This window comes from Cherax quadricarinatus, chromosome 43 (assembly GCF_038502225.1).
Source record: "Cherax quadricarinatus isolate ZL_2023a chromosome 43, ASM3850222v1, whole genome shotgun sequence".
Classification (NCBI taxonomy): domain Eukaryota; kingdom Metazoa; phylum Arthropoda; class Malacostraca; order Decapoda; family Parastacidae; genus Cherax; species Cherax quadricarinatus.
The window spans coordinates 2,261,705-2,275,306 of record NC_091334.1 but is presented as its reverse complement, the minus strand read 5'-3'; the positions used below and the strand labels follow the sequence as shown (position 1 = coordinate 2,275,306).

Sequence of the window (13,602 nt, the reverse complement as noted above, 5' to 3'; positions counted from 1 at the left end):
TTAATCTTTAAAAATGTATTTTTTGCTTATATTTTTGGGTGTCTGGAACGAATTAATTGTATTTACATTAATTCTTATGGGAAATATTTTGGTTTTCGGCCATTTCGGTTTTAAGCTGACCTTCTGGAACAGACTATGGCCGATAACCGAGGGTCCACTGTACATCGTAAAAATATGATACGCTGTGTGGAATTTATTTCCATTTCACTGTTTCCATACTGCCCACTGTATTCCACAATATACTGCATCTGCTAATATGTAATTTTCAAAGTAACAGTTTAAGAAAAAGTCAAAATCAAAGATGTCTGAAGCATGACCAACCTGCATAAACCATATTAGATGATCAGAAGAGGCATCTAAGCTCACATAGCCTGACTCTGTATGTCTGTTCTTAGTAATGTGGCTTTTATCAGGTGGATCAGCCACATCAATGCTCAGTACCCGCACCACTTGTCCAACCAGCGATGCCCCTCCTAGGACTAATAAAGTCCACACTAATGTCCCAAGGCCAACACGCATGTCTGAAAATATAAAAGTTCACTTATTTGTTGCTCTATGGCTCAGCTCAGTTTTTAAGTTACATCTCCCAAATCCTTGGACCTTTTAATTCAAGTAGTCTGTTCCCATGTGAACAGTCAAATCCTCTAAGTATCTTGTACATCATAATGTCTCCCCTGGTCCTTCTCTCTTCTAAGGCCATTAGGTTCAGTTCAAACCATACCACGAGTGGGGTTTGAACCTGTAGTAACAGAGTCTCAAAACTCCAGACCGTCGCATTAGCCACTGGGCCAGCTAGCTTAAGATTCGTCCAACCAGGCATATTTCTACACCATAGGAAGGTTAGCATAGGCACCACTGTGTCCACAAATGCAAGTTTTTACAGATGAATCTCCCACTAGCATGGCCATGATGAACTCTAGCTCAAGTCCCCTTAAAGCCGTCAACATGACTCACGAAATCGTAATGACACGATTGCTAACAAACCATACCATGGGTGGGGTTTGAACCCGTAGAAAGAGAGTCTCAAAACTCCAGACCGTCGCGTTAGCCACTGGGCCAGCTAGCTTAATAAGATTCATCCAACTAGGTATATTTCTACACCATAGGAAGGTTAGCATTGGCACCACTGTGTCCGTGGTATGGTTTGTTTGCAATTGTGTCATTACGATTTTGTGAGTCATGTTGACGGCTTTGAGGGGATTTGAGCTAGAGTTCGTCACGGCCATGCTAGCGGAAGATTCGTCTGTAAAAACTTGCACTTGTGAACACAGTGGTGCCTTTGCTAACCTTCCTATGGTGTAGAAATATACCTAGTTGGACGAATCTTATTAAGCTAGCTGGCCCAGTGGCTAACGTGATGGTCTGGAGTTTTGAGACACTCTTACCATGGGTTCAAACCCCACCCATGGTATGGTTTGTTTGCAATCGTGTCATTACGATTTTGTGAGTCAGTTAGGTTCAGTTCCTTTAGTTTCTCCTTATAATTCAGTTCCTTCAATTCTGGGACAAGCCATACTGCAACCCTTTGGCTCTTCTTGAGTTCAGAACAAGGAATAATATAAAAGACAATACCATGGCTGGAATAACACACAAATAACCAGCACATAGGAGAGAAAAAATTATGACAACATTACAGTTTAACTTGAACCATTGACAAATCATACTGAAGTGAGAAAGGAAGAAGGCCAAAATATGTACAAGAGGGGGAGGGGTGAGGTGTCCCATAGCTTGATTGCTAGCACACTCAGCTCACACACTGAGGTCCAGGGATCAATCCCCAGTACGGTTGGAAAACATTAGGACATGTTTCCATAGGACACCTGCCATCCTGTTCACCCACCAGTTAAACAGGTAGCTGGGTCTTTGTCGACTGGTGTGGATCGCATCCTGGAACAAAACTGACCTAATTTTCCCAAAATGCTCTGCATAACAAGTGGCTTTCTATATACAGTGGAACCTCGGTTTACAAATGCTCCACCAAGCGAATTTTTCAGGATACGAACAGTCGCTCATGTCAATTTTCTGCTTCTGGATATGAACGAAATTTCAGGATGCAAACTTTCCCCTCAAGGGAGGTTCCTTTGTGAGGGGCTCTTGATCTTAGGAATTGGATCTGTGCTCCAGTTCCCTGAAGGAGGTTTTGTGGGCGAGGGTTTTGGACTTCCAGCAAGCGTGCGTGAGCGTGTTAGATAGGAGTGAATGGAAACGAATGGCATTTGGGACCTGACAAGCTGTTGGAGTGTGAGCAGGGTAATATTTAGTGAAGGGATTCAGGGAAATCAGTTATTTTTATACAGCCGGACTTGAGTCCTGGAAATGGGAAATGCAATGCCTGCACTTTAAAGGAGGGGTTTGGGATATTGGCAGTTTGGAGGGACATGTTGTGTATCTATATATGTATATGCTTCTAAATTGTTGTATTCTGAGCACCTCTGAAAAAACAGTGATTATGTGCTAATGAGGTGAAAGTGTTGAATGATGATGAAAGTAATTTCTTTTTGGGGATTTTCTTTCTTTTTGGGTCACCCTGCCTCGGTGGGAGACGGCCGACTTGTTAAAAAAAAAAATTATTATTATTATTATTATTATTATTATTATTATTATTATTATACATATGTACTACTGATAATAATCCACTGCAGCAGGCCTGTTGGCCCATACTAGGCAGGTCCTTCACAATCCATCTCACTAACAGTATATTTTTTGCCCAGGTCAATTTTCAATGCTACCCAAGTAATAAACTTTCATAATTCCATTTACTCATGTGCAAGTCCCACTCACATCCAATCCCTCTCACTCATGTATTTATCCAACACAAATCTGAAACTACCCAACGTTTTAGCCTCAATAACCATACTGGGCAGACTGTTTCGCTCATCAACATAAGAACATAAGGAGGAACACTGCAGCAGGCCTGTTGGCCCATACTTGGCAGGTCCTTCACAAACCCAACCCACTAACAGAGTAAGGAGGATATGGTATGGTGATACCGACATGATGTGGAAAAAGACACTTATGTACAGTTCAGAACATTTATTAAAGGGAACATTTCACCACGAGTGGCTTCTTCAGTCCTAATACAGAGAACATTAAGAGAACTTTTGCTTTATAGAGTTACTGACAGCAATTGGGGCAGCTTCTATGCATTTTCTTTGTCTTAAATCGTTTTCTTTAATCACTAATTTAGCACCACTGAATTTCAGGTGGTGTCCAACATCGTCCCTATGTTGAACACAGGCGTTTTTATTATTTGTTATATTTTTTTTTTTATTATCACACTGGCCGATTCCCACCAAGGCAGGGTGGCCCAAAAAAGAAAAACTTTCACCATCATTCACTCCATCACTGTCTTGCCAGAAGGGTGCTTTACACTACAGTTTTTAAACTGCAACATTAACACCCCTCCTTCAGAGTGCAGCACTGCGTTTTTATGGTCATCATTTCTGGAAGCACTTTTGTGTTCGGTGATCTTAATGTCCAGAGATCTGGCTGTTTCCCCCACATGTACTTTGTCACACCCCCAAAATGGTATAGTGTAAATTCCTGCACTTGTGCCAGAATCATGCTTGGGGTTTTGTTTCAGGTTCCTAATAGTAGTTTATGAGTTGGTAGATATTTTTGCCAGTTTTCTGTGAAACATTTCTGAAACGTTAGTAGCAACGTTGCTGACCAGTAAAATGATGCAACTTTGAGGCCTTTCTTCAACTTGATTGGTGTTGGTCTTGTTGAGGATATGTCTCGCACATTTCCTGCAGTCGCATATGAAGTGTAGGGGAAAGTGCAGTGAACTAAAAGAATGAGTGATGCATGTACATTCTCCTTCGAGAACTGTGGACTGGAAATTCTGTAGGCTTTCAGCCTACAGAATTCGCTTCACCACTCGTGATGAAACATTTCCTATAATAAATGTCCTGAACTGTATGCAAGTGTCTTTTTCCACACTAACAGAATAAACACTACCCAAGCAATAAGTTTTAATAATTCTACTTACTCATGTGCAAGTTCCACTCAAATCTAACCCCTCTCTCATGTATTTAGCCAACCTAAATTTGAAACTACCCAAGGTTTTAGCTTCGATAGGACCCTGGGTAGCTTTAAAAAAGAGATTGGACAAATATATGAGTGGGAGGGGCTAGGTATGATTGGTATCGTGGGTACATAATAACATAAGAAAGGAGGAACACTGCAGTAGGCATGTTGGCCCAAAATTGGCAGGTCCTTCACAAATCCAACCCACTAACAGAATAAATGTAGCCAAGCAATAAGCGCTGACAATTCTATTTACTCATCTTGACTGTGTGCTAATGTAGTTACAGGAAGCTGACATTGAAGAAATGCTGAACACTGACAATGATGCACCTGTTGTGCATTCCTTGAGTGATGGTGAAATTAGATGAATTGTGATAGATAAATAAGCCGTAGAGTTGATATTAGCATTATACTGAAGTATTTTGTCATGCCTCCTGAGAGCGGGAATTCTGCTGGAATGGATTAATGCCATTTCAATTAATTTAAACTAGGAAAATTGACACAGCATACAAATAAATCGGGATACGAACAAGGTCAAGGAATGGATTAAATTCGTAAGCCGAGGTTCCACTGTAGTAGTATGTCATTGACGTCAGCTATGCCTGAATATCTTGAACATGTACTTGTCAAAATATGAAGAAACATTAATATTATTATTATTATTATTATTAGAAGGAAAAGGTACAGGAGGCCCTCCACATTCGTAAGGGTTAGGGGATCAAGAACCTCGCGAATCTTGAAAATTCACAAATGTTTGGTGCACAAATATGATGTAGGAAAAAATTTGTTTGAGCTGTGCTGTCATTCTCATTGCTTGCCCTAGTTTTTCAAGGGTGAAGGTTTGAGGATGACTGGCCTCAGCAACACTCTCCTTGTCTTCATCCTCACTCTCTGCCTGTAAAATCTCCATTAAATTAAATAATTTTACAATAGCAGAATTGCTCAAATAACCTGCCCTACACCTGTCTAGCAATTTCACCTTCTCCAGATTCTTAACTTTCTTTGAGGGCTTAGGAGCTGGCTCATCAATAGAAGTTGCTGTTCACTTGGGGGCCATACTTTCACCACCACACACACATGTACGGTAGGACACGAACAGTAACTGGACACGACTGATGTGAACAGTAACTGGGCAGTGACTGAGTGGCAGACTGGCGGGCTGCCTGTTAACCCTTTGACTGTTTTGGTCATATATATACGTCTTACACGCCACTGTTTCGGACATATTTATACGCATAAATTCTAGCGGCCTCAAATCAAGCAGGAGAAAGCTGGTAGGCCCACATGTGAGAGAATGGGTCTGTGTGGTCAGTGTGCACCACATAAAAAAAATTCTGCAGCACGCAGTGCATAATGAGAAAAAAACTGACCGTTTTTTTTGGATTAAAACGCCGGCTTTGAGGTGTATTTTCATATAGTATTTATCGTTGTATTCTCGTTTTCATGGTCTCGTGTGATAAAATGGAAAACATATTACAGAAATAGAGATGATTTTGATTAGTTTCACAATGAAAACAACCTTGAAATTGAGCTGAAAGTAGCGTAAATGTTCGATTTTTACCAATGTTCAGGAGTAAGCAAATCACACCACACGTCCAATACATGTCAACTGGGGAGTCTAATATTTTCACTAGTGTACTGATATTATTTATACCATTTTTACAATAATGCAGTAGTCTGCATAGCAATAAATTTTGTATTTTTCGTATGAATAAAAAATAAAAATAGAAAGCAATAGTAATATAAGAGGGGCCTAGAGACGTGACTGATGAACAGAAGATATGTTATTTTAGTGCCAAGAATGTCTACATTGTTTATTCTGGACCCTATTTTGAAATTGGCATCTTTTTTAATTTGCATGAAATTGGCCAAATTGTCAATTTCTGACCACTTTATTGGGTAGTTCAAATCGGTAAATGGGGGGTTTCTTATACTCAACTGATAGAAAAAATGGAGTTCTAAAGAAATAGCTTTGAGTTTGGCCAACTGGAACAAAGTAATTGGTCAAAAACAGGGCTCAAAGTCGGTGAAATCGCCGATGCGTTTATGTCACCAAGACTACTAACTTTGCGGGAGCGTAATTCCGTGAGTTTTCGACCAAATTTCATACTTTTGGTGTCATCACCATCGGGAAAAGATTCTTTACCATAAGAAAAAATAATTTTTATCCAAAAATTTTGCGACACAGAATGAGTTTCAGAACGGGGATTGCGACAGTCAAAGGGTTAACTGGGTAAGAGAGAGGGTAGTAGGGATGCAGCAGGAAACATTTTCCCACACCTTTTCCCGCATGAGCATTCAGCTGGGCATTCACGAATGTTTGAAGCTCGCGAAAGAGGAGGGCTAGCTGTAATGGTAATGAAAGTATTGGGACAGAAACAATAGTGGTTTTGGAGAGCACAGAATAGCAGCAGAAGTAGCCATTAACCCCTTGACTGTTGCAATCCCAAATCCTGAGGTGTCTCCTGGTGTTGCAAAATTTCCAAAAAAAAAAAATTATTTTTTTCTTAGGAAATGATAGAGAATCTTTTCCTGATTGTAATGACACGAAAAGAACGAAATTTGATGGAAAACTGACGGAATTACACTCTCACGAAGTTAGCGGCCTTGGCGATATTTACGAATCAGCGATTTCACCCACTTTGAGCCCTGTTTACGGCTAATTCCATTGTTCCAGTCAACCAAACTCATAGCTATTTCTTTAGAACTCCATTTTTTCTATCAATTGAGTACAACAAACTGCCCATTTACCGATTTCAACTACCCAATAACATGGTCAGAAATTTGCAATTTGGCCAATTTCATGAAAATTAAAAAATATGACAATTTCAAAATAGGATCCAGAATGAACAATGCAGACATTCCTGGCTCTAAAATAACATTTTCTTTGTTGATCAGTCACGTCTCCAGGCCCCTCTGATATTACTCTTGCTTTCTATTTTGAATTTTTATTCAAACAAAAAATAGAAGATTACTGTTATGCAGACTACTGCAATATTGTAATAATTGTATAAATAATGTCAACCCATTCATGACTGCATATCAGAATGGCTACTTGGACATTTATTGGAAAATGACATCATTTGTTTACTTTTGAATATCAGCAAAAATCAAACATTTCCCCTATATCTATAATATGTTTTCCATTCTATCAAATGAGACCAAGAAAACGAGAATATAACCATAAATAATATACGAAAATAGACCACAAAGTCAGCATATTAATTAAAAAAAAAACGGTCGGAGGTTTTTTTTCTCATTATGCACTGCGTGCTGCAGGATTTTTTATATGGTGCACACTGACCACAGACCCATTCTCTAACATGTGGGCCTACCAGCTTTCTCCTGCTTGATTTGAAGCCGCTAGAATTTATAAGTACAGTGGACCCCCACCTTACGATATTAATCCGTTCCTGAGAGCTTATCGTATGCTGAAATTATTGTAAGGTGAATTAATTTTCCCCATAAGAAATAATGGAAACCAAATTAATTCATGCAAGAAACCACAAAGTATGAAAAAAACAATTTTTACCAAATGAAATATTAATTTTAATACAGGAGGGCCCCACTTATATGGCGGGTTAGGTTCCAGGCTACCGCCGTAAAGCGGAAACCGCCGTAAAGTGGAACACCCTTTTTTTCCACTTACAAATGCATACAAACACTAGATAACAAGTTTACACTAACATATATTATGTTAGCAATAGAACCAGGCATCAAAAAACAATAAAAAAGTACAATACACACATAGTGCACTCATTACTTACCTTAAAATATTTATAGTCTTAATCTAGGGTGAGACAAGTAGTATTTATTGTAAGAAATCAAGTGTGGTATGTATGGTAGTCAGCCAGGCTACCATACCAGGCCACCCCACCCACACATACTATTCTATGATATTTAAGCATCCCAGAGCGATAAAATGTATATACAGTTCACTCATTACTTACCTTAAAATATAGGGTGAGATGAGTAGTATTTATTGTAAAAAATCAAGTGTGGTATGTATGGTAGTCAGCCAGGCTACCATACCAGGCCAACCCACCCACACATACTATTCTATGATATTTAAGCATCCCAGAGCGATAAAATGTATATACAGTTCACTCATTACTTACCTTAAAATATAGGGTGAGATGTGTAGTATTTATTGTAAAAAATCAAGTGTGGTATGTATGGTAGTCAGCCGGGCTACCATACCAGAGAGAAAGAATGAGTGCATGAGAGAGGACAGGCGCAGAGTTATGTAAACAAACCAGGCGAAGGTAAGTTTTGTAAAGTGTACACGTCTAGTTTGTGTACAAGTTACATTGTGTACAGGTTGTCTCTACATTGATACGGAAGAATAAATAAAGAAGAACACTCCCATTCTCATGTAACATCATTTTGAGAAGAAATGATGCTCTGAGTGAAGGCAATGGAAGTAAGTCACTCTGACTTTTTTGGGTTATCCTAGGTTCTCTACACATATGTTGTTATGTATTTATGTTATGTATCGTGTTTATTATATAATTTTGAAAAAAATATCACGGATGGATTAATGAAAATGTGTATATTAACGTAATATACAACATTTAATGATACACCGAGCTCAGACAGCGTAAACAAACAAACTGAACAGGTTGTGGACGATCACTCGGTCAGGCAAAATAGACGGTATTAATACGTGTCCAGTTTTAGTTCATTCATGTACATTTGTAAGAGTTTGTGAAACTTTTACCTTATAATATTTTTATTATTATTATAATAATTAAATCACGAAACAAATACTCTTACACTGTGTACAAGTTAGTTCAGAATTATAGCTATAAAGTGAAGGCATACGAAAGGAATATTTTTCTACAGTTATCCCTAGTAACAGGTGATGGGCTAGAGAAAACGTAATTCTTCCGACACTTCTACAAACCGTTTGGTAAACATCTCATATATATTTGTATAAATTTTTATACTGTGGGTGCATGTATCTTGTTTGTGTGTTACATAATGTGTTTCTTATATAATTTTGAAAAAAATATCATAGATAGATTAAGGGAAATGTCTATATTAACGTAATATGCGACATTAATGCACCCAAGAGATTATTATTACTATAATTATTATTATTATTATTATTATTATTATTATTATTATTATTGCAGCAAGAGTAGAGAGACTCTTAGTGATTTTAATGTGTACCTACATGCCAGCACAGTGTGTAAGTTTATTTAGGTACAGGTGTACACAAGTTTAATTATCAAGTACAATACATATACAATATACAATAACTTTAAAACACTTGAAATTTTGGAAAGTTTCCAGACATAATAAGGAGATGTGTTCAGGGAGAATGTAAACAAACTCGGTGGGCCGCTGTGACCATATTAGAAAGACAGGTGGGGGGGAGCCGTATAGCGAGTTTTGGTCATAATTTGAAATGTCCGTATTAGCGGAACGCCGTAAAGCGAAACGCCGTAAAGCGGGGCCCTGCTGTACACACAAACTGAACTTACCTTTATTGAAGATCTGGTGATGACTGATGGGATGGGAGAAGGGGAGAGTGTGGAAGTTGTTAATGTTTAGAAGGGGAATCCCCTTCCATTAGGACTTTAGGTAACACGTCCTTTTCCGGGGTTACTTCCCTTCTTTTAATGCCACTAGGACAAGCTGACAGTGGTGCAGCAACAGCTGACCGTGGTGCAGCAACAGCTGACTTTGGTGCAGCAACAGCTGACCGTGGTGCAGCAACAGCTGGCCGTGGTGCAGCAACAGCTGGCCGTGGTGCAACAGCTGATGGTGGTGCAGCAGCAGCTGACCGTGGTACGATAGTACATATTTCTCACCCTTTTTACCACAGGGTTGGCACTAGCTCTCTTTGGGCCCATGGTGGCTTATTTAGCAGTTACAAGCACTATAAACAATAAAATAATACAAAATGTATCGAATGTATGCATGCAACCGGCCACCCTGGCTTGTAAACAATGACGGCAGGGCAGCCGAGACACTCAGGCAGGACGGACAGATTCGGGACGAGTCATGTTGGTCAGAAGCAGCTGATGGTGGTGCAGCAGCAGCTGACCATGGTGCAGCAGCAGTTGACTATGGTACGATAGTACGTATTTCCCACCCTTTTTACATATGATCGCTTGAGAAATGGTATCTCCTGCTATCTGTTTTTCGTTTATCCACACCAATAACAGTCTCTGAACATCTTCGAGTACTTGCGATCTCTGTTTCGAAAACAAACTTGCACCTTTTGCAAGAACAGCTTCCTTGATTGCCGTTTTGTTGGCCACAATAGTAGCGATGGTTGATTGGGGTTTGGTATACAACCTGGCCAGCTCCGAGACACGCACTCCACTTTTGTACTTAGCAATCATCTCTTTCTTCATTTCCATAGTAATTTTCACCTTTTTTACCAAACGGTTGGCACTAGAAGCTTTCTTGGGGCCCATGGTGACTTATTTTGCAGGTACAATCACTAAAAACGCTGCGATAATATGAAATGTTCCGATTGTATGCGTGGATGCGACCGCACTGGCTGGCTTGTAAACACTGGCACCCATGGGGCAGCTGAGGCGCGCTCAGGCCACACATGGGATGCATCTCGGAGGAATCGCATGAGGTGAGTTTTTTAGCAAGAGGCGAGGCAAAATTTTTGCCTTAAAATATATTGTATGTTGGATTTAACGTAAGGTGATGCCATCGTAAGGTGGGGGTCCACTGTATATACAGTGGACCCCCGCATAACGATGGCATCACATAGCGATTAATCCGCATACCGCTTGCTTTAATCGCAAAAATTTTGCCGCGCATACCGATTAAAAACCCGCTCACCGATTTTCGTCCGAGACGCGTCCAATGTGCGCCCTCAGCCAGCCTCACATGTGCCGCCCATGCCATTGTTTACCAGCCAGCCTCCGCGGTAACATCCAAGCATACACTCGGAATATTTCGTATTATTACAGTGTTTTCGGTGCTGTTTCTGGAAAATAAGTGACCATGGGCCCCAAGAAAGCTTCTAGTGCCAACCGTACACCAATAAGGGTGAGAATTACAATAGAAATGAAGAAAGAGATCATTGATAAGTATGAAAGTGGAGTGCGTATTGCCGACCTAGTCAAGTTGTACAAGAAACCCCAATCAACCATCGCTACTATTGTGGGCACCAGAAAGACAATCAAGGAAGCTGTTCTTGCCAAAGGTTTAACTGTGTTTTCGAAACAAAGATCGCAAGTGATGGAAGATGTTGAGAGACTCTTATTGGTGTGGATAAATGAAAAACAGCTAGCAGGAGATAGCGTCTCTCAAGCGATCATATGTGAAAAGGCTAGGAAGTTGCACGAGGATTTAATTAAAAAAATGCCTGCAACTAGTGATGATGTGAGTGAATTTAAGGCCAGCAAAGGTTGGTTTGAGAGATTTAAGAAGCGTAGTGGCATCCATAGTGTGATAAGGCATGGTGAGGTTGCCAGTTCGGACCACAAAGCGGCTGAAAAATATGTGCAGGAATTCAAGGAGTACATAGACAGTGAAGGACTGAAACCTGAACAAGTGTTTAATTGTGATGAAACAGGCCTGTTCTGGAAGAAAATGCCAAGCAGGACCTACATTACTCAGGAGGAAAAGGCACTCCCAGGACATAAGCCTATGAAAGACAGGCTTACTCTTCTCATGTGTGCCAATGCTAGTGGTGATTGCAAAGTGAAGCCTTTATTAGTGTATCACTCTGAAACTCCCAGAGCGTTCAGGCAAAGGAATGTCCTCAAGGATAATTTGTGTGTGCTGTGGAGGGCAAACAGTAAGGCATGGGTCACTAGGGACTTTTTCTATAACTGGTTACACCATGCATTTGCCCCCAATGTGAAAGATTACCTAACTGAAAAGAAATTAGAACTTAAGTGCCTCCTGGTGTTAGACAATGCCCCTGGTCATCCTACAGACGTGGCAGAGCGACTTTATGGGGACATGAGCTTCATTAAGGTGAAGTTTTTGCCTCCTAATACCACTCCTCTCCTGCAGCCCATGGACCAGCAGGTTATTGCAAACTTCAAAAAACTGTACACAAAAGCTCTGTTTGAAAGGTGCTTTGTAGTGACCTCAGAAACTCAACTGACTCTAAGAGAGTTTTGGAGAGATCACTTTAATATCCTCAATTGTGTAAACCTTATAGGTAAGGCTTGGGAGGGAGTGACTAAGAAGACCTTGAACTCTGCTTGGAAGAAACTGTGGCCAGAATTTGTAGACAAAAGGGATTTTGAAGGGTTTGAGGCTAACCCTGAGAGGATTATGCCACTTGAGGAATCCATTGTGGCATTGGGAAAGTCCTTGGGGTTGGAGGTTAGTGGGGAGGATGTGGAAGAGTTGGTGGAGGAGGATAATGAAGAACTAACCACTGATGAGCTGATAGATCAACTTCAACAGCAAGAGGCCAGACCTGAGGAAACTGGTTCAGAGGAGGGGAGAGAGAAATTGAAGAAGTTGCCTACTACAAAGATTAAGGAAATCTGTGCAAAGTGGCTTGAAGTGCAAACCTTCATGGATGAAAATCACCCTCACACAGCTATTGCAAGCCGTGCTGGTGATTATTACACTGACAATGTTGTGAAACACTTTAGGGAAGTCATAAAGGAACGAGAGGTACAGGCCACTATGGACAGATATCTTGTGCGAAAGAAGTCCAGTGACTCTGAAGCTGGCCCTAGTGGCATTAAAAGAAGAAGGGAAGTAACCCCAGAAAAGGACTTGCCACCTCAAGTCTTAATGGAAGGGGATTCCCCTTCTAAACACTAACACTCTCTCTCCCCTCCTCCCATCCCATCAATCATCACCAGATCTTCAATAAAAGTAAGTGTCATGTAAGTGTGCATGCCTTTTTCAGTTTGTGTGTATTAAAATTAACATTTCATGTGGTAAAAAAATTTTTTTTTCATACTTTTGGGTGTCTTGCACGGATTAATTTTATTTCCATTATTTCTTATGGGGAAAATTCATTCACATACCGATTATTTCGCATAACAATTACCCCTCTTGCACGGATTAAAATCGTTATGCGGGGGTCCACTGTATACGTCAAACACGGTGGCTCGTAAGCTGTATATATACGACCGAAACAGTCAAAGGGTTAAGCATAAGGATTAGTTTGCCCAAAATGCATTGCACATTAGTGGCTTTCTTTTGTGCCCAACAATGTTCTATTACATGTAAACTACAGTGGACCCCCGGCATTCGATGGCATCGGTATAGGATAAATCCGGTATTCGATACATTAACGCAAAAATTTTGTCTCGCCATTCGTTAAAAAACCTGCCACACGCGATTCGTCCGGGACACGTCCACGTGAGTGCCAGTGTTTACAAGCCAGCCAGTGTGCTCATATCTAAGCATACATTCAGTACATTCCATATTATCACAGTGTTTTTGGTGCTTGTTTCTGCAAACTAAGTCACCATGGGCCCCAAGAAAGCTTCTAGTGCCAACCCTGTGGTAAAAAGGGTGAGAATTAGTATGGAAATTAAGAAAGATTTTGAAGGGTTTGGGGCTAACCCTGAGAAGCCTATGCCAGTTGTGGAATCCATTGTGCCTACTTCAAAAATT

At 40.3% G+C, this 13,602-nt stretch overlaps 1 protein-coding gene across 5 annotated transcripts in view; it reads right to left on the bottom strand.

The window, feature by feature from the left end:
• Positions 1-13,602, bottom strand: part of LOC128694359 (transmembrane protein 62) — a 374,754-nt gene that overhangs the window by 253,212 nt on the left and 107,940 nt on the right. For all 5 annotated transcript variants that reach the window (XR_011393093.1, XM_070093499.1, XM_070093497.1 and 2 more), the window contains one exon: positions 322-521. Coding sequence is in view for 4 of the 5 variants with exons in the window: in XM_070093497.1 (XP_069949598.1) it covers positions 322-521 (200 nt within the window). In the remaining variant the exon portion in view is untranslated. The remainder of the gene's footprint in view (positions 1-321; positions 522-13,602) is intronic.